This window comes from Sciurus vulgaris, assembly GCF_902686455.1.
Source record: "Sciurus vulgaris genome assembly, chromosome: 15".
Lineage (NCBI taxonomy): Eukaryota > Metazoa > Chordata > Mammalia > Rodentia > Sciuridae > Sciurus > Sciurus vulgaris.
Window position 1 is genome coordinate 23,903,909 of NC_136476.1, and position 21,922 is coordinate 23,925,830.

At 40.6% G+C, this 21,922-nt stretch overlaps 1 protein-coding gene across 7 annotated transcripts in view; it reads left to right on the top strand.

The window, feature by feature from the left end:
- The window catches only part of RCL1 (RNA terminal phosphate cyclase like 1), a 156,695-nt gene that overhangs the window by 35,155 nt on the left and 99,618 nt on the right, over window positions 1–21,922 (top strand). For 5 of the 7 annotated variants that reach the window (XM_079113079.1, XM_079113081.1, XM_079113082.1 and 2 more), the window contains exons 7-8: window positions 3,270–3,426; window positions 7,686–7,789. In XM_079113079.1, coding sequence (XP_078969205.1) covers window positions 3,270–3,426; window positions 7,686–7,789 — 261 coding nt within the window. Of the gene's footprint in view, window positions 1–3,269; window positions 3,427–6,739; window positions 6,809–7,685; window positions 7,790–16,386; window positions 17,073–21,922 lie in introns of those variants that run through there. The other 2 variants (XR_013759610.1, XM_079113080.1) reach the window with 2 other exon arrangements.

Sequence of the window (21,922 nt, forward strand, 5' to 3'; positions counted from 1 at the left end):
GTTGAGTGTGAGTGAAGATCTTTGACCTTCATGAAGGTGATTTCAGAAATACGGTGGTGGCTCACAGTCCAAAGCAACAAAAAGTGATGGTGTCAGAGGTCAGGGTTGGGAAAGGATTTCTGTGCAAAGCTGGGGGTTGGGAAAGTCAACGGTGTCTCCAAACCTTTGATTTATTATTCAAGCAACAACAGTATTTTCTTTAGTTATGCATTGAAATTAGTTGCTATAGAAATGGTGCCTGCTATTGCTATTCCTCCTCCACCCCCATCTTGGCTTCAGGTCTGGAATTATTTTGTCAAGATGTTTTTTGGAGAAGAGATTACAGAGGGCTACTGGAGGATAGGTAGCTCCTGAAGCTGTCTAGGTGACCTGATCTTGATAGTCCCTGTTTTTGTCTGGTTTGTAGCTTTACCAATCAGTGGGCAGGAATGAAGCAGAACAGGCCTGAAGTCATGCTACCAGCTATAGTGGGGCTTTTTATAATGCCACTGACTCAGCTGACCCTAGTGCATGATCAAGTTCCATTCTTCCTAACAGTGAGTAGAAAGAAGGCTTATTGCATATGAATCAAGATGTGGACATGATGTAGATACTTGGGTCATTGACTATGCTCCATTTACAAAATGACCAATGTATGAGTTAAGTTTGTGTTTAATTTTCTTAATCTCCAGTTAGAGATAACAAATGGTGATCTTCTTTCTCTGGTTGAAAATTAATGAAGTCATGGATGTGTATGTTCCACTTCTAATTCAATGAAGTATCCACATGAGTCAAGCTTGTCCAAATTTAGGAGTGAGTTTATTTAAACATCACCTGCCATTGGAGATGAGTGAGAATTTATTTTGTGGCCATGGCTCACATTCCAGTGGTCTGTGTCAGCACTTTGACTAGCATAGCATGCCTATCAGTCCAATATGACCCATTTTCACTGTCAGAATAAATAATTTAAAAAAATTTTCCCCCTAGTCCTTTCCCATTTGGAAGCTTTGGAGGCTCTCCTTTTCCTCTGTACAATGCAGATAATCAATAAGGTCACCTGATGGCTGGCTATTTTGTCAGCCTAACATAAAATAGGCCCAATAATGCAGTCACCCCAAATTGGGAGGAAAATCAGAGTAATATACATAGAACTTAATGTATATTCTCTAAAGTGTTCTCTAAAGTTGCCTAATATAATACTAAGTTAGCTGGGTGTGGTGACGCATTCCTATAATTCATCTCTTGGGAGGCTGAGGCAGGAGGATTGAAAGTTCAAACCCAGTCTCAGCAACTTAGTGAGGCCCAAAGCAAATTAGTGACCCCTGTCTCAAAAAATAAAAAGGACTGGGGATGTGACTCAGTGGTTAAGCACCTTTTGGTTCAATCCCTAGTACACAAAAAACCCAAAAACTAAGGGAAACAGTACTGATTTAAACACCTCCCAAAATTCACATGGATGGGAAAATTTGGAAACGCAGGCTAGTGGATTAAAGCAGCAGTACCAGCTTGTCTTCTGGGTCTTCCCTCCTCTGCTTTCTGTTTTTTTGCATGCTATTGCCTCTGTTGTAAGCTGTGTGTCTTCACCCTCCTCCTGGTCAGGTGACTCAAAGGCAACTTGGGATTGTGCTAGAATTTTCTAGGCATTTCTGATGGTGCGTGATATTAGCTTGTTAAGCATGAGTCAGAGTGTCCTGAGCCTTTGCTTAAGTGGATAGGTCGTTGCACCCCTTTCCCTTTATAGGTGTTACTAACCATTGACTGAATAGACAATTGAATTAATTGAAAAAAAATTTTTTTTTCCTATGGACCTGGGGATTGAACTCAAGTCCTCACATATCCTAGGCAAGCACTGAGCTACATTTCCAGTCCTTTTTAAAATTTTATTTTGAAGCAAATTACCCCTGCGGGACTTGACTTTGTGATCCTCCTACCAAGTACCCAGGATTATAGGCATGCACCACCATGTCCGGTTGACAATTTAAGTTTTCAAAAAAGTTAAGGACTGACCAGTATAGTTCTTCCATGTGTTGATCTCATATAGTGTACTTAAAGCCTCATTAATATCGTAGTTTTTCTCAAGCAAATATTTTGGCTAGTTTTCTGCTGGACACACAGAAGGTATTTCATGAGCAGTGTTGAGTTGTGTTGAAGAAAGCAGGTCATTTGTTGTGATTGCAGTTCACATGTTGACTATGCTGCCGGAAGAGCTGTTGTATCTTTCTTGATGACACTTTTACTTAAAAGGCGAAGTAGATTTGAGGTACCAAATCTTAAAATTTTGAGGAGAGGTGCTTTTTTTTTTCTTCATTGTTTATGGACTGTCATTTTCATTGGCTTTGTGTGTGTGTGTGCGCATGTGTGTGTTTGTTTAACCTGGTTGCCACTCTTAGGTTTACCACAGTACCCCCAGTTCCTGGCTCGTGGGTGCTTTCCTTCAGATACTTGTTGGACACCTGAGTGAGTGAGTCAGCTGTGGTCCTGCACAAGCAGGGTGCTATGTTAGTTTCTGACTGTTAGGTGGTAGAAACATGGCGGGAAGGAACATAGTGCAAGCTCTTCGATTTTATCAGTTGAATTCTGAGTTTAGCACTAACCCATGGGAACAAAAATGTAAAGGTGTGCCTTGTCTGGTTTGTGTCATATTTTTCATTTTGGGGAAAATGCCTGATATTTCTCCAAGGAGAGTTTTGATCAGTGGTCTCCAGGGCCCATATACCTCCTGGGTTGCTGGTGACAAGTTGAAGAGAGTGCTGTGGTGGAGAACTTCTGTAGGGTTTTGGGTCAGTAAGACTGGCATTTGGAACTCATTTCAGTCACTGTATAGTTATGTGGAATTGGTTAAGCCTGCTTACCTCAACATTTCCTTATTTGTAAAATGAAAATAATAGCTCCTCTGCAGGATTTGTGATGTTGCAAACCCCTAACCCCTATCTCCATAATTGGTCAAAAGTAGATACTCAATACCTGATCGCCCTTAATGTTACCAGGTACTGTTGTTTGTTACAGACTCTCAAAATAAGAGCCTTTGCAGCTAAGGAGGGGAGACAGAAGGTCAGGGAGTGGAGGGGTAAGAGGAAAAGCAATACAAACTTGTACCTCCCTCGGTTCTGCCTTGTTTGACCTCACTATGTCTTCAGTATTTCCAGTTTTAAGTTACAGGCACTTTAATAAGGCTTCATGCCAACAGAAGGAAGCCTTAGGACACAGTGCCATCCAAAAGATGTTTCTCTTCTCTACTTGCTGGTGCGTGTGCCTTTACCAATTTGGTGTCTATGTCTTTGAATCCCCAGGTCTCCAGGCTTTGGGTTGTCACTGGTTGCTGAGACCACCAATGGCACCTTTCTCAGTGCTGAGCTGGCCTCCAACCCACAGGGCCAGGGAGCAGCTGTGCTTCCAGAGGACCTTGGCAGGAATTGTGCCAGGCTTCTGCTCGAAGAAATCTACAGGGTATGTCCTCAGCCTCTTTGGGTGTTGGGAGAAGAGTAATCAGGGAAAAGCAGTTTGGTGTCTTTCATTCTGTCTTCTCTAAGGGCTTAAGCCCAGGACTTAACCTGCACCTACTGATCAAGCAGTTTAGCATTAACTAGTTTAACGGATTAGTTGAACTAGTCTGAGCAGAGATCACAACCATTAGGTTGGGATGAAGAGTAAGGAACTTTTATTGGGGGCAGAGGAAAGAACTAGAATAGGTAAAAGAAGAGTGAAGGTTAAAAAGATGAAGCAGGTAAGGTAGGATGGCAGTGACTAGTATGCTGCCCTGACCAGACAGGTTATTTTTCTCATCTCCTTTAGTCGTTGCCATGTGGGAATGGGGACTCATTGCATTCAGGTTTTTCAAGAACAGCTGGATATTTGGCTTTGCATGTGACTGCTGATTCAGTATAAATTAATGCCAACAGGTTAGATTTTATGGTGTATTCTAGAGCATAGACGAATGCCTAAGGAAGGCAGGCCAGTGTCATACCATGGTGGGGTTTGGAAGACGTGAGAACCTGGGACAGAGAAATGGCAATGCATTGTTGAAGACACACTTCAGCTGATTATCACTTTGCACTTCTGCTGATGAGACACAGCTCAGATCAACCTGCCTTAGTGAACAACCTTTCTGTGTCAGTCCATGCATGTAGTGTGCACACAAGCTTGTGTATACTATTGTTGACTCCCCAAAATATCTGAGGTGACCTAAAGTCAGGAAGAAGTTATGAGGGAAGGGAAGATGATGGCAGTAGGAATAAGATGCAGTTGTCTGAAAATACATTTTCTAAGATGCCACATACTATGTTAGAAGAGGGTCACAATCCTAGTTCCATGATTTTGGTCAGTTGTACTCTAGTTTGCTTGGTTCTATTTCAAGAAGACAAAACCCTTCCCTCCACGTGCATAGTGCAGACCAGATTCTGGGGAATGGCCTTTTCTTGCTTTGTACACACACAGGCTCCACATTCTTGGGCTAGGCACTAGTAAGAGATGTACTCTATGTGGTTTGGCTGTTGGAGGGTGTATCATGTTTGTAAATTCTATTACAATTCATGTGTTTCTTTCTGGTTCTTAGTCATCTCTGTGGTCTCCTGTTTTAAGTAGCAAAAATCACATCTGAACTCAGTGAAATAAAAGCAGTTATGTGGGTACACTGGTGGTTTTGGTTTTCTTTTAATCCTACCTTTTGGTACAGGTTGAGTTTATTAATCTCTGTGGTGCAGAGAAGCCTGGATTCTCAGTATTATTCCCTTGAAGGACCTTACAATGGAAGATAGTTTACAGTCACAGTCTGCTTCTCTGATCCATGCCAATGAAAATATCTCATTGGTCACAAGGTGGGATAAGTGGAAATGAACTGTTTCAGAATTAATTAAAATTTCCAGTCCTAAATAGCTTTATGTAATGTTGACCTAATTAAAAATGGAAGACAAAGCACTTATAGGTGTATCCTGTGGAGAGTAGCTACAGCCCCTCTACTTGCCACACAGCGGGACAAGAGTGGAGGAAGGAGGTAAAATCCTCCTCAAAGTGGAAGTATCCTGTCACAGGTCTTATGCAGTGAGGTCTGCTGCAGGAATTTTGGTGCTAAATTAGTTCATTTCTTGATGCTAACTTTGGTAATATTTTTGAAAGATGGGTAATAGCTAAAAGTTTGAAAGTCAGTGATGAAGAGGTTGATCTGCCAGTTACTTATTAATTTATACATTTTTGTCCACACATTGTGAGAGGAAAAAAGATGCATGTGATGTGTGTCTCCACATTGTTGCTCAATGTTGACTTGTTTAGGCTTCCTTTACCTGATCCTGTGGTGGCTGACCAGTGCTCTCTCATACCATGGGGTCTCTTCTGTTCATTTCTAGTAGATCTTAGGAGAATTGAAAACATCACATTGCAAAGCAGTTCCATGGGAGCCCACAGGCACAGCTGGAGCAGATTATGAACCTGAGGGTGAAAGCACAGCCCACCAGTCCACAAGAGGAAAAACAAGCAATCTGGATTAGTTTTGTTTTGTTTTGTTTTTTCTTTTACTCTAATTGAGAGCTTCATTAAACCATTTTATTGTTCTTGGACCAAATTTATTTTGGTTTAGTCATTAAGAAAACTTCTTTGTGTGACTATAATCTTTAGTTGGTAAAATAATATACTTCATGCTTTTATAAGTAATTCTCTACAGATCTGGGATGCAACATGATTTGATTGAGTAATAAAAATTCATCCCTTTTGAAGGTGCTACTTATTTTTACCGAAGTTTTAAGTCTCTGACCCAGTTCCTTTTTCATTGATCGTCAAGCCCCCTTGATTATGTACCAGATTTCCAGGAATTTCCTTCCTGTCCTGCTCATCTACCTCACCTCATCTCAGACCTGGATTATCCATGAACATTGATCCTCCTTATTTCCAGAGAAGTCCTTTCCAAATCCTCTCCAGCCTCCTTTGTAGTCTAAATCTCTCTTCAAACACTGATCTGATCTCTTTGCTCCAATGTGTAGTGACCTTCTCTGGCTTCTAACGTTCCTGAAATAAAGTTAGTATTCTTTTTTTTTTTTTAAAGTTAGTATTCTTGATCCAATTAGGAAACCTTTCCTCAGTCTGGCTATCCCACCTTCTCCCTACAGTTGTTCTAGCTGTTCCACACGGACCCTGGCTCATTATTTTTCATTGTTTTGCTCTCCCTCTCCAAAGCCTACTCATCTGTCCAGGGACAGTTCAAGTCCCTGCTTCTCAAAGCCCCCTTCTGGTATTGGGTAAGTGGCACCCCACCCCATGCCTTGGCATCTGGTAGCTCCCACCATTCCCTCCTTGGAATCCTACAAACAGACCCTAACATATTTATTGCATTAAAATATTGGTCCAGTATCTAATAAGAATCAGTTGAGAATGGTGCAATAACAGCATAGTGATAGGAAGCAGATCCTCAAGAGAACAGTTTAATTTTAGGCCCTCTTCTGAAAGGGAGCAAGTTCTATAAAACAGTTAATTTTCTTGGTGAGATTTCTGGTTTTGTTTGGGAAAGGAACTTTTGTGCTAAATTGTGCTGAGATAAACATTGTTCCCTATTCTTTATTAGGTAATTTAGGGAGAGCAATGAATTTTAATTAACACTAGCAGTAGGATAAACCCCCTTATTTCCTACATCCTTGTCAGGGTTACTAAATGAAGTCTGACAGCCAGAGAATGAGTGTCTGCACCTGAGAATTGACCTATTTCCTACCCTACATGCATTAAAAAGAAGGGGAATGTCCCCCATGAGCAGTACTGACTGGCCACCTGTTCTATTCAGAGTCTAGCCTGGTACAACAACATGCCACAGTCAGAAACTATACTTCTCAGTGTGACCTGTGCAAAATAGGCAAGAAATTCTGGGACATCCTGCATGTCCTGTGTACAATATAGGTTTAAATTGTTGTAACTAAATTTAACCTGAAAGAATGATCAGAAATAGACATTTTTAAGACAAATTTAAATAGCAATAATGCTTAGAAGGAAATCGACTGAAGTAGTTGAGAAAATGAAAAAAAGAAGAAAGGTTAACAAAGCAGCTATGCCTTGGGAGGAAGTTTTTGAAGAGAATCCTGTTCTGCTTATTGATGTGGAAGAAAAAGAAAAGAAAATGGAAGGAAATAATATATAGGTAATAGGCATGGAGGGATGTGATGTTAACAGTTCTGCAGTTTCATGGTACTCAGGAAGAAGTGAGAAGAGCATGACCAACAGTTTCTGCGTGTGTTGGAATAAGTGTAGTAGTAGGAGCCTTTAAAGGTAAAGCTCCTTTCATGTCAGGTTGTGTTTTTCTGTGACAAGTTGAATAAATGTAAACATCATGCACTTAGCTCTGAAATTAACTGAACATTTCTTTGAATTGATTTTGCCGTTTTTGCTTATGCTTAATAAAGTGATGTCCCACCACTATTCAGTTATCAAGGGAAAATTTCATTTTTCACTAGATTGATTTCAGGAAACTTGAATGTCTATCCATTCTGATTGTCTCAACTTTGTAATTGCTTTGCTAAATTGTTAGTTTAACTTCTTCCGGTTGGTTGATACAGGGTTTGCACTTATAAAACCTGTGTTCTCTTTTATTATTGCTTGAATGCTATAGTCTTCTATTTGGTGGGTTCTAACATTCTGAGTGTGTTTCTGGGTTTTCTCCCCCCACTCCTTTCTTTTGCTGCTTTCCATTTTCTGGTTTGTACAATGATTAATCATTAAAGTGTTTGTGTTTACAGGGTGGATGTGTGGACTCAACCAACCAAAGTCTGGCTCTACTGCTAATGACCCTTGGACAGCAGGATGTTTCCAAAGTTCTGCTAGGACCACTCTCTCCTTACACGTAAGTTGTTTTCTTTCAACTTCGTTATTCTGTCCAGTTTAATTTTCTAATTGTAGAAATGACAAAGATTGTGCTGTGCATAGACCATTGAATGACCACCTGCTCGTATTGGTCCTTAAATGAACTGGCAGTTGTCATTCTTGACCTGATGTGTATTTTTACATTCAAGGATTGCTGCTTCCTCTCCTCTTTGCCACTTATCATTTCCATGTAACAGAAGTCACAAGATATTTATTTGGCAGTTCTTTTGTCCGTGCTTCAGATTTTGCTTCAATCTTGGAGGTTAACTTCTGGTTCTCTATAGTTTGGATTTTGTTCTTAGTTTTTAAAATTCCCCTTTTCCTAGCAGTCTCACTTGCCATAGCAAATGGCTGTCTTCCTCTCCAAGATGATAGGGTATTAGCTAATTGGAAATGATGAAGAAAGGCAAAGTTCATAGTAATGTTACTAGACTAGTAGGGAAATTGTTGTGGGGAGTTCGAAGGCAATTGATTAGCAGATTTGACTCCTAAGGTATGAAAGCAAACAAAAAGAGACGCTAGCCAGAAGACTAATTATAAAGAGCACAGTGCCAGAAGCATTTTCCATCGATAGTGAGATTGCTGAAAACATCCTATTGGAGGACTGACTCCAGTTAGCATACTCATGTACATGAGTCCATATGTGTACTGTACTTCAAGATGATTATATAGCCATCTGTGGGTGTTACATTGGGAGGGAGGAATACTCAGCTAGATATGAGACTGAACTGTCCTTTTTCGGTTATCATGGTACCGATGCTGTATATCTGAAAGGTACAGTACTGTGATAACTGAAGAATGGTGGTGCCATCACGTTGAGAAAAGGCGAGAACTGTGACAGGGCAGGGCAGCAGTGAGCCGGCTTCAGGGCACGACAGCCAGGAGGTTGAGATGTTTTTGGAGGCTTTATTTTATTTTTATTTTATGAGTTAGTGATGGGAGGTCTTTTTGGATTAAGGAAATGGAGAGAATGCATTCTTTTAGCAGTGGTGGATGACTAAAAAGAGGGAACTGGTGAGCAGCATACTGTCTCCTGATTACTTGTGTAAAGTATTTCATGGCACAGGAAACCTGAAATTGAGTAATCCTAAATGGCATGCTAAACTAACATCAGTACTCAACATTACTAAAATAGATGTAGTGAAGCATTTGAAGAGGAGGTGAAGGCTGGGAGTAAGTACGGCACCCTAAATGCAGAGATTCACTTTCCATCGAAATTTTGCTAGAAGTGGGGCAATAACACAGTTATGCCCCATCAGATTTTTAGACAGTGTCTTTGCTGTTGCTTTCCCAGACTCTGCTTTGGGGACAGCAGAAGACCTCATAGCTCACACAGCAAAGAGTTCTGTCTCAAAATGTGTGTGGTCCTGGTGCATGGGCTTTAGCAGAACATTATGTGAAAATGGAAAATATATGTTTTTACTTATCTTTTTCTTGACTTTTTTTTTCCTGCTTTTGGAGATTTTTTCAATTTGGCTCTAGAGTTTGAACAATCTTTTTAAGACCATTGGAGATGGCCACGATGTGACTGGACATTTTTAAAGGTTTCTGTGTCCTTCTCAGAACATCCTTCACCAAACATTAATTGCAGTGTCTTTTCTTCCAAAAACCTTGCCTAAAATTACTGCATATCCCAGGAAAACAGTGGTGTGCTCTGAAAGGAGTATGACAGATTGTAAGATTATGTGTTTTGAGACCTGTGCTGGGACTTGGACACTTTTTTTTTTTTTTTTTTTGACACATTCTTCTTTCTCTGGTTTACCTGCCTCTTAGGGCTTCATGCAGAGAGCCTGTTATAAGGTGGGAACGGCAGCCTCTCTTCTCTTTGATAAGCTAGCACAGAGACAGAAAGGGAGTTTACTTTCAAGAAAACTCTGTTTGTGTTTGGGACCCTTTTTGTCCTTAATCATTGTGGCCCAAAGTGATGAGGGTAAAGGTAGAACCTTATTGGCATAGTTAACATACTATTTATGAGGACAGTCAAGGGTAAAATGGGGCAGGATCCATTGTCAGCACCAATGCGGGAATCCATTGTCAGTACCATCATGGTAGGGTGAACAGTTTATTCTAGTTGGATTCAAGTGTTTTGGAGACCAAAGTATCTCTCTCATTCATTCATTCATTCATTCATACATTCATTTTTTTCTCTTTTGCAGTACAGGAGATTGAACCCAGGGGTGTTTTTCCACTGGGCTACATGACCGGCCTTTTTTTTTTTTATTTTGAGGCAGAGTCTCCCTAAGTTACCCAGGCTGGCCTTGAACTTGACTCTGCCTCCTGAGTAGCTGGGATTACAGGTGTGCCCTGTTTCACTTAGATTTTTATGTTCAGTTAAAATTATAGTAGTCAGTTTTGGGGAACCTCACATTTCTAAAGAAGGACAAAAGCAAGATTCTCAGTAGTTTAAAAAATGTATTTCTTCTGGCAGTTTGATTTGTTTAAGTAGTTTTTTAAAATGTGTATTTATAGAACACTGGAATTAAAAAGGTTGCTTTTTCTTTCAGTGCTGCTTTCAGGAAAGTAAAATATCTGTGCTTCTCCTGTTTTCTCACTCTCTTGCTTTGAGAGGTTGCTGTTGGTGGTTTTTTGTATTGGTCCAGAAAGTAAGAAATGAATATGAAATTCTCAAAGAAGACTAGAGAGGTTATTTTCCATCAGAGTAAAATAGTACTGGATTACACACTGGTATATGGAGAATCTATTGATGTTAATTTTTTTTTTTTTTTTTTTTTTTTTTAGGTGGTTTAAAATTGGTAATACTGGTTCTACTCTGCTTAAAACGTTTCATTTTGTTGTTTATGAGAGGATTTATACTTTATTTAAAAACTGAATCAACTGTAAGAAAAATACATATCAAAAAGCATCTTAATTAGTACTTTCACAAATTGTGATAGGAGACTGAGGTTACCAGAGCTCTTTGTGAATGCCTATGCACAGGCCTTGGAGTCCAGCCACAAGTTTTGGCTCTGCCACAGAACTGCTGGGGGACCATTGGTGTGATGTTTAGCATCTCTAAGCCTTGTCTCATCTGTAGGTAAGGTGAATCGTTCTGAAATCCTGGGCTCGCCGAAATGGAGTGAGGCCTAAGTGAGGTCAGGTAGCTTGTGCTCACCCTCGAGGAGATCAGTCAGTGCTGCTGCCAAGGTTCTTGCCTGGGTACCGCCTCACCTTGCCCTAGTCCATTCTCCTGGTCAGGCTACTTTGAACACTGGCGGTTAACTTGCTTTGGGCAATCTCAGGACTGAAGTCAGCAGCAAATTGTCTACTCATCTATCTACAAATCTATATCCATTGGTTTTTAAACTTATGACTAACTTCCTCCAGTCGTCTTACTAAGCAAACTGTGTGTATCTTATTTGCTATTCCCACAAATTCTATAAAGTAGATGTTTATTTTTTTCAAAAACCAGTATTTACTGGGAGCCAGATACTGGTTTTTATTTTTTTATTTTTATTTTTTTTCTCCTTTGTGGTCCTGGCGATTGAACCCAAGGTTGTGCATTCTAGACAAGCGTTGTACCACTTAAATCCCCAACCTTCAAATAATGTTTTAAGTGCTTTAACTCACTTAGTTCTCAGCGTAATCCTATGGGGGTGGGGGGGGGGGAACCAGGTACTGCTGCTGTATGCTCCATTTTACAGGCCATGGGATTGAGGTACACAGAGATCATGTCATGTGCCAGGGTCACACAGCCAGGAAGTGGAGTTCAGATCAGAACAGCTCTATCTGGAGTTTCTGCTTTCTTTAACCCCTGTGCTCTTATATAAGAGCTGGGATTCTGTCCATCATTGGACTCCCAGCTCTTTGCCTGAGGCTGGATGCCATGAGAGTCCTTGTTTCAAATTCTGCTGTAAAATGATCTCTTCCTATCTTTAGTTGGAAGTCTAAAATAGATCATGCCACTTAGTTTTTTCTTAACTTTAACAGATAACTTCTTGCCCTTACTTGTGGAAGTGCTAGGGAACTCAAGCCCCTCATCCTTTTTAAACTCTCTATCAGGCTTCTTGGCCCACCCAGAATGAAGCACAAGTGATCAACAGATTGGGAAGCTTCGCTGCTTCCGGGAGCTCACACAATACCCTTTCCCTTACATTTATGAAGTACTTTACAAATGTTGCAGTGCTCCATCACCCTTGTTATGTTTGAGCTCAGAACATATTTGGCATGTAGTAAAAGCAAGTGATACCCTTACTTTTCAAATGAAAAAAGAGACATCATGACCTGCTCCTGGCTAAACTCTGCCTGGAACTCTGTCTGAGTCCAGAAAGTGCAGCCTGCCTGGTTCGGTTTCCTGAAGTAATAATTTCATTCTTAAGAGTCGATATTCGATAAGCTTCAGAAAAACTGTTATTGGCAGAAAATACCACCAATATATTTAAAAGCTGCCATGTAATGACTATAGCAGATTTCTTTTCCTACTCCCAGATTATTATTCTTAATCTCTTGAGTAATTCCTTACATACCTGCGTTGTAGCTAACCCCACCTCTGTCTGTCCCATATCTAAATAGGATGGACACTGGGTGGCTTGGTGGAGCAGGAGACAGGACCTCCTGTCATGGTTTGTGTCTGTGGAGCTGCCAAAGAGAAAGATGAGCCCATGATTGCTTTCCCTGCACTAACATGCTTCAGAAGGGGTCCTGGTGAGAGGGGCTGTATCTAAGTGGCAGGACCTGGCAAGTCTTGGGTAATTGGGATTTGATGGGCTAATGGCCATGAGCATGATGGCCTTTACCTGGTGACTAGCAGTGGCAGTGGCAATGGGAACAACCTACCTTTTGAAAATATGTGAAAATTTATGTCTGTGCTCCAGAATTCTCTGAAACCTGCTTGTCAGATGGATTGGAAGTTTCACAGAGAAGTCCATTTTTTATTTTCTGAAAATAAATCACTTCTAAAAAAAAATAAAACCCTCTTTCCAGATGTAGTTCTCTAAGTCAGGAGTAAAATCTTTCACCCAGGAGTTTCATAGAGCTTCAGTTGCCTAAAATGGCTCATCTGAAAAACTGCCAGTTGCACTGTGCAAGTGTTTGTCAGATGAAGGTCAGTGTTGTCTTCATTGTGTTGTGGGTCCTTTTGTCCTGGCATGTGGTTGTATTGAGGAAGTGTGAATCTGCAGTATGTGCCGTGGAGAGCTATGGGAAAGAAGTGTTGTGATTGGGGAGGCAACCTGGGGCTGTGGAGAAGAGTTTTGGGGGCAACACTGGTCCAGCCTTTGTTCATCTACATGCAGATCTGGGTGAATTTGTTCTTCTGTCAGTCTCCATTTTCCTAAGAAGGTTGTTTGTTGGACTTTACTATCATCCCTGGTCATTTCTCAGCTTCTAAGCATTTTTGCCCTTTAATATTCCAGCTACTGGAGACTTAGGGAGAATGGACTGGAGGTGGGGGAAAGACATTCTGAAATGTACCTTAATGCAGTTTCTTCTATAGCCTTCCTCAGACAGGCAGAGGGGTTGGCAGAACATTATATAAAAAGTCAAACCAACTTTGCTTTCTCTAACTGTTCCAAAGGCTACAAACACCCCAGAGCTGCAAATACATAGGCCTGCATACTCAAGCCTGTTTCTCCCATCCTCCTCCAAGAGATGAAGCAAGCTGAGGCCCCTCACGGTTTCTGCCAGCCAGCTGGGGAGGGTGTCTGGGTGTTCAAGCACAGTTGAGTGATTCAGAGTGAAGAAGGCTGGGTGAGGCCCTGGAAGCAGAGAGAGCCCCAGGCCTGTGTTAGTCCACAGCAGCAGTGAAAGAGAGAACAAGCTGTTTTCTCCTTGGAATACAGATGAGTGGGTGAGACGACTGGCTTTTTCTGTGTCGCTGCCAGCTGGAAGCCTAGCCCACAGATGTGGCCTGTTTATCTAAGGGGTTTGATGTGTTTGTTTTTTTTTTTCCCTAGGACAGAGTGGGGGAGGCGATGGGATTAAATGGAGAGGGGGGAAAAATTTCAGTTGGTTAGTAAGACAGCAAATCCAGCAGGAGGAGAACTGGCTTTCTTTAATTGCCAAAAATGTTGAAGTCATTTCTCAAAATCACCCATAACTCCTAAATTCTACTCAGTGCTTCTTTATTGAGGACTTAGTTAGTGCCTAGCAGGTATAATGGATTGCATCTATAGAGTAGGTCATTGACACTTATATAATTTACAAAGGGAAGAGGGGACAGTTATCAAGAGAACTGTATATAAGCATTTAATTGGACACCAGAAACAGAACGCTGCGAAAACCTTAGAAAAGAGGGAAAATCCTACAGGATAGGCATTGTTGAGTAAGGAATGCTTTGTAGAAGAGTTGATAAATGGGATGCTATTTTAAAGATGAAGGTGAGGTTGTACATTACTAGGTGGAAGAGAACACAAAGAAGTGGAGATCATTCTGTGGGCCTGTACAAGGACCTGAGCTCTGGTGTTCAGAGTAGTTGCTGGTTTGTCTCATTGCCCCTGACATGCTGGTCATGCCAGACAGGGTGAGGAGTTGTCAGGCCTTCTTTTCTCCCTGCTGCCTTTTCTCTCCTTTGGCTAGATTAGAGGCACAGGGAGAGGGAGGAAAATTTATTGCCGTAGACTTTATATTTAGTTTGGTATAGACTGAGTAGGGTGGAGAACCAGGATCAGTATTTTTTAAAATTTCATAAATATGTACTTATTTATTAACAGATTTATGGAAATATACATATAATGCAGTTTACACTTAAAGTGTATAATTAATGTTTTTTAGCAGATTCAGAGTTGTGTAACCACAATCACAATCTAATTCTAGGACATTTTCATCACCCCAAAAAGAAAAACGCTGTGCTATCTTCTTTAAGAAAATATCTATTTAGATCTTTTGTCCAGCTTTTAGTTAATATTTTGACAAAATTACTGTTGAGTTGAAAAAGTTCTTTTTGTATTTTGAGTACCATACCCTTATCAGGCATAGGTCTTGCAGATATTTTCTTTGATCCTGTGGGTTATTTTTCTACTTTCTTGATACTGTCCTTTGGTGCACAGAAGATTTAATTTCAATGAAATTCATTTCTTCTATTTTCTTCTCTTATTGCTATGCTTTTGGTATTATACTTAAGAAACTATTGCTTAGCAAAAAGTAATGAAGATCCCTGTTTTTTTTCCTGCAATTTTTATGGTTTTAGCTATTAAAGCTAGGTCTTTGATCCATTTGAGTTAATTTTTGTGTGTGATATGAGGAAGGGTCAAACTTCATTCTTTTGCTTGTGTCTGGTTGTTTTCATAGCATTTGTTGAAAGAGATCATTCTTTCTCAGTCGAATTATCATATTGGCCTTAAATGGGTGAGTTGTTTCTTGACTCATTTCTATTCCACTGGTTTACATGTCTAAGGATCAGCATTTTTATAGCCCCTGAAGTGATTTCATGTACAGTTAAGGTTGAGAATTATCTGGATGGGGCATGGAGTTTGGGGAGTTGATAGGAAGTCAGCATTATAATACAGGTTTTTTTTTTTTTTTTTTTTTTTTTTTTAATACTTCGTTGAAGAAGTATAGGCCATGGTTCTTACCCAAAACAGTGTTACCCAAACTTGCCTGATAAGAATTGCCAGGGATGCTTACTAACAATAGCTTTCTGGCCCCTATGCACTGGGGAGCGCAGGACCTGGTAGGAGGTAAGGCAAGTTTTTGCCTCTGTCTGTGACTGTGACTCAGGTCTCTTCCACATGGATAACTCCTCTCTTTTGGTTGCAAGTTGTTCAGACATAGGTTTAGTGACCTCTTCAGCTGTCTTGTGGTCAAGCTGGATGAGGTGATACTGAGTCTGCTAGGACATCCCTTTAGAAGCCGGTATGCCCACACTGCTGTCTCCCTACAGAATTGCTATTCCTGAAGTCATCTTGGGATGCTGTTAGCACTCCGTGTCAAGGGAGATTCTAAAAAGCAGCCCCCTGAATATTATTTGCCATGTTGTACTGTGAACTCTTCCCTGACTATGTTATTAAATATTGCCTTCTGTCAATTTTGCATAAATACAGTTATACCTACAACTTCCCCATCATTGTTGTTTGCATTATGTAAATTACCATAGTACTTAGCAAAAATATTAAACTTATTTATCTTATCTGTACTACAGATTGAAATCTTCATGAGGGAAGAATTTTTATTTTCATCTTTTCAGGTGGCCACAACCTTCCCCAGCAACAAGAACAATGCTTGCATATACTAGGCATTCATTAAATATTTGTTGAGTAGACAGAGGGGAATTACTGAGAAATGAGGGAGAATTTATCTAAAAGTGACAGAAACAGTCATTCTGCTTGTTTTTAGTGTCATGATGCATGCTGTGAATCATGGAAATACATATTTCTGTCTGCATGGACTACTCAGAATTATTGCCATATGTTCACTCTCTAACAAGTGTGGAGGACTAAATGGTCTATGTGTATGGATGTCATGGATTAACCTTATTTTTTATTTTTTCTTTCAATTAAACTTGTTTGCATCTCTGCAAGCTGTTTAATTTCAGTCTTCTTGATCTGGAAAATTAAAAGTTGAAATTCTAGGTAGGGGAAGTGGGAGGAGAAATTTAAAAAAGAAAAATAAATCCCTTTTTATTCCTTTTCTGTTTGTTTTTAGGATAGAATTTTTGCGGCACTTGAAGAGCTTTTTCCAGATTATGTTTAAAATTGAAACCAAGTCATGTGGTGAAGAACTTAAGGGTGGGGATAAAGTGCTGATGACCTGTGTGGGCATTGGCTTCTCCAACCTTAGCAAGACCCTCAAGTGATACTGTCACAGGATAAAGCCCCATTGCCTACAGAAGCTGCCAAGGACACCAAAGGGACCAAGTCCAGACGTATTGATCCAGGACAGGATAGCCACTTATATTAAGGATTTCCCTCATTTTACTACTAAAATATCCATATGCAAATAAAAGGCATCTCTCCGCCATGTGGATTCCAGTTATTTCTCCAGTGGCATTGACATTCCTTGGAGGCCTAATCACAGTACAGCACCCCTGGCTGACCTGGAGGAAGAGTGCCCTCAAGACATGGTCATGCTTCTAAAACAATATCACAGAAGCATTCTGTGCTTTCATCTCACATTCATGGACTTCTGTGTTGCAGCTGTCTTCCAGACTGTGGAGTCTATTATCTTTCTTTCTGCAAGGACCTACCTCTTTGACCTCAATATCTTTTATAGGGATTAAATGCAACAATGTGTGTGGGAGCTCTTTGTGTGCCCTGCAGTATCATGCAAATGTTAGAAATTGGTATATTTTATCTCTTGTCTTATGAATGAATTGCTATCATAGACACACACTGTTCCTCATCTGGTTCATGGTGCATGTGAGGAATGGGTAGCTTGGGTGGGCAGTTACTGGATTTTTAGATGTTTTTATATACCAAGTATGCCATACTATTGCTTATTTTATTCTTATAACAGCACTGTGATATAAATTTTATTATCTCCAGAAGTAAATTCAAAAAGGGTATTTTGTTTCTTTGATATTTATAATGTAAAAACATAAGATCTCCTGATTTAAAGTTCTAAGTACAGTGGAGTCGGGGTCTGGGATTTTACCTGTGCATAAGCTAATAAGGTGCATTACTATTTCATGAATGCTAGCAGAAGGCATGAAAGTTCAGGATCAGAGACAGAGAATTGTCATACTCAGCATAGGAAGCAGCATGAACTTCTTTTTTATATTGATAGCACCTGTCCCCACAAGACCCACAGTGGACATGGAGGGGCCTATCAAGATGCAGTGCATGATCTGAGAACTCCACCTCTTTTTTAGCAAGACTGTTCTGTTTTCCACCTGGAGACATTACTTTATCCCTCAAGATTGTTTGCTGCAAACACAGTTCTAAGAAAGGATTTGGAAAAGGCTTCCCAATAACCATGTGCAGAAATACTCTGGACTCATGGTGGATTGCCCCCGCTAACTAGTAGATTTCATGTTTGGTATATATGGAGTTTTGGTTGGTAGTAGAGGAAAGATCTAATGATATTCTCCACATGAGGTGGGCCTTAAGTAAGGCCGCACCAATCTTTCTTGGTACCCTTGTTTTTTGTTTTTTGTTTTTGTTTTGTTTTTTCCTTTCTTGTTAGTGAGACAGCCAACAAAAGGCTGTGTTCTGGTGAGTGTCCGGTGTGGGAGATGTGGAGTTAGAGTGCTAAGCTTGGGGAAGGCCAGGACACTTTGAGTAGAGGCTCTCTACTGAGAGCTTTAAACATCATATTGATGTTCTGTTGGTGCATAACAAATGAACTCAGACTTAGCAGCTTACAGTGACGTCCATTTATCATCTCACAGTTCTATAGTGTAGAAACCTGGGTAGGCTTGGGTGAATTTTCTGCATCGGGTCTCACAAGGCTGACGTTAAGGTATCAGCTGGGCCCGACTCTCATTTGAAGACTCCTGGAAAGAATATTCTTCCAGCTCATTTAGATTGTCGACAGAATTCAGGATATAGGCTGAAGTCTCTACTTCCTTACTGGCTGTCTGCTGAATATAACTCTCAACATATAGAAACTCCTCACATTTCTATTCACTTGACTCTCTTCATCTTCAAGCCAGCAATGATGGATTATGTCCTTCACATACTTTGCTCCTTTTTTTCCCTGTTTCTTTTTCTTTTTTTGTGTGTGTGTTTGTCATCAGTGATTGAATCCAGGGATGTTCTACCACTGATCCACTTCCCAAAGCTCTTTTTATATTATTTTGAAACAGGGTCTAAGTTGCTGATACTGGTTGCTGATCACACTTGTAATCCTCCTGCCTGCATCACTGAGATTACAGGCCTGTGCCACCATGCTCAACTTGAATATGACTTCCTCTTGTGGTGCCTACTGAAAAAAATATTGCTTTCAAATGACTCATAGCACAATAGTCTACCCTGGATAATCTTCCTATCTTGACATCAGCTGATCACAGCAGTGTCTAAATTATGGTTTGAATAACCAGGGGTTGGAAATCACGGATCACCATCTTAGAATTCTGCCTACCACATTGATGTTTTAACTCAGAGCTGCCCATACAAAACTCAGATATAGAATGAAGTAGCCACATTGCTTGGACATGTCTATTATCTGATAGGAACCTTCTGTCCTTTGGCACAAGCTCTGGAGATGGTACTGCTGGTCAATTCAGCGTGGCAGGTCCAGGCCAGACAGATCATCCTAAACAGTAGAGAAGATATGTGCTTCTATCTACAAACCTGATAGTGTGGTGGGGGACCAGCCCTCCATCTGGCATACCTACTTCTGGAATTATAACATTGGGTGGAAGCAGTGATGGTATTACTTTGAAGAGGAGAAATTTAATATTTTTTAAATAGCTTCCTTCCATCCCCTATTCAGATTCTCAAGAGAAGCAGTACTTTTCCTTAGGCAGAAGTTATCTTTTGCTGATTTATGGTACATCTTGGAAATCATTCATTTCCTACAATCTCTTTTGTGTTCCCTGCTTTGTTCCTCGTTGGTCTAGCTACTGACCTGGGGTAGTTTGATGAGAGAGATTCCAGCATTTGGGGGCTTGGTTTTCTGTCTTGGCCTGTCTGCCCCTCTCTGCTGACTGAGACAGTGCTCTGAGTTATGGCAGTAGTTGTTCAATGGCACCAGTAAGTTTTGTAGGCAAATATACCTGTGGATTTGTTCAATGTCAGTGACAGAATCACTGTGCTAGTCCTCTGTCATCTATAGGCCCTGCTTCTGTCTTTCAACAGAGACAACAAATCTCCTTTCATCATATCATGATTATTTTACTATACTTATCAAAACCCTTGGTAAGAGGTAGGAGGAAGCTAGGGTATTGCACCATAACATGCTGACTGGGAAAGAACAAAAAGAGGATCTGCTGAAATTCAAATGAGGGCAACTAAACCTCAATGGTTTCGTTTTTTATTTTAAAAAATATTTTCTGATAAAAGTGGTAAAGGTTGTCTAATCACAAATGCAATTTAAAAAAATCACGGTTCCTGTCCTTTCTCACTGCTTGGTGGCCATTTCTGTCTTGCGCTTCAGGTTGGGAGGCTCCCAGATGAGGCCAACACTGACAGTTAGTTCTGTGGTCACAAGGCAAAAGAGTCCAGTGTTCGAAAGAAGGGGAAAGGAAGGAGGTAGGATGGAGTCCAAAAGATTTGAAGCAATTGATAAAATCAAAGGTAGGTGGAGAAACTGAAGCATTAGGGAAACAATTTTCAGAGTTGTGGTAGTACTTGAGGTGGGGAACAGGATAGACTGAAGAGTAGATTTATTGATGTTTTGGTCAAGTGTGTGAGGAGAGAATGTAGGATTCCATTGCTTTTTGGTTGATGCTCCTGGAATCCTGTGGATGTACATGTGGGTGGGTAAGCCAGGCCATGGTAAATGGACATGCAGCACCCCAGGTCCAACCTGTATCTCCATTGTTCCCTACCTGCTTCAGAGCTACAGGAAGTACTGGGGCTTAGTCAGAGCTTCCCTGTTCTTTAGTCAGAGCTGACCCTATCTTGTTCTTTAGAAGTGACTAATAGTTAATGGGAATGTCAGTAGGCAAGCTAAGCCTTTTTGTACTTTTGTCCACCACATCTAAGACATTTGAGTAGAAGAATTTTTCAGTGTTTGACATTTAACAGAGGCCAAGTGATAGCACTGCTTTACTCAAACAAGCAGAAGCTGTCATTTTGTTGGGCTGTCTGGGTGTAGGACTGCTTTAATTCCTTGTCATATTTGACCCATATCTGACAGATAGCCTGACGCTAAGCCCTGAGCATAGGCCTTGGGTCAGCACCTGTTTCAGAACATCCTAGCTGTTCTGAGATTTGAGTTTCCAGTGGCTCAGGATATTGTGCCTTTGTATTTCCTCTCCATTTCCCAACCCTCTAAAGAACCTTGCATCCAAAAATGTTCAGATTCATTAATTTTTTAATAATTTCTCTACTACAATTTGGGAAGTGATAGATTCAAATGATGAAGGTAGATAGGTTTATAGAAATCAAAGACCAAGTTAAAGATGAAAGCTAATGAACCAGACCAGCATTGATACATGGTGATTTCCTGAGAGCCTTGTCATCATGGCTGTGAGAGAGTGGTAGGCTGATGTTGGACTCATTGTTTGCCATCTAGGCAGCTGGTCTTCATCCTGGGAGCAAATGATGCTCCCAGAGGAGAAGGTGGGCACAGCTGCATCTGGAAATGATGGGACATTCTGGGTCATCCTGAAGCTCTTTGTAGTTTTCAATGCAGAATGTTAGTGTATTTTAAAGTGGTTCCTGGCTTGCTGCAAGAAGGATCCGACTTAAGTTGTGACAGCCAACCTCAGGCTGTTCTAAGTGCTGAGTGTATTTGAGTCCGGGGCCTCCCACGTGCTCCTCTCTTAGTCGTAAGGTCCGTTTTGACCATTCTGCTATTTCACCCATGAGGCAATTAAAGGTGTGGTGCTTAGTATCTGTTAACTTTGAAGGACCTTTGAAAATATTTGCAAGAGACATGAGGAAAAGAACACTGGTTGCAAATTATGCAAAGGAAAGAGCCAAAATAAATATCTACACAATGAAATAAATGCTCTCCCGTTAATTGTTAAAATATTGAGAACACTATAGGTGAGTTTTTTCCCCCCCACAAGAATTTCTACTCACACACTGATACAAAAGGAACCAGCTAATTCTATTTTAAGTGAGTTGCTGACCACCAAGCAGTTTAAAAGGAAAATTATAAAAAGAGATGTGGGATATACACCTTCTACATGTGGTTTGATAACACAGTCATAAAAGACCTAGAAAGTTCGACCCTCTGAACTCTCCCATTGTCTCACTCAGCTACTTTCTCAACTTTAAAACCTCAGGAGGGCCTCAGCAGCAGTTACTGAGGGTTCTCCCCAGCCTCTATAATATACCCAATGCTACCCGTTATAGACCCCTGTACCCACTACTGTCACTCACCATACTGTTAGTTGTTTAATTTTCCCTGGTAAAACTGGTGGTAGGGACTGGGTCCATCCTGTAAGGTTTGGTGTGGCTACAATCTTAAAAGTTATTTTTTAAAAAATCCTTTGTTTAAAAAAGTCAGTTATTCACGAGGAAAGCTTTGGTTTCCTGAATTCCAGAAGCGCATCATGGAAACACCACAGACTTAGGAATTAGACCTGTGGTGGAATCCTAGCTGCATCTGTAGGTTTGGGCTGGCC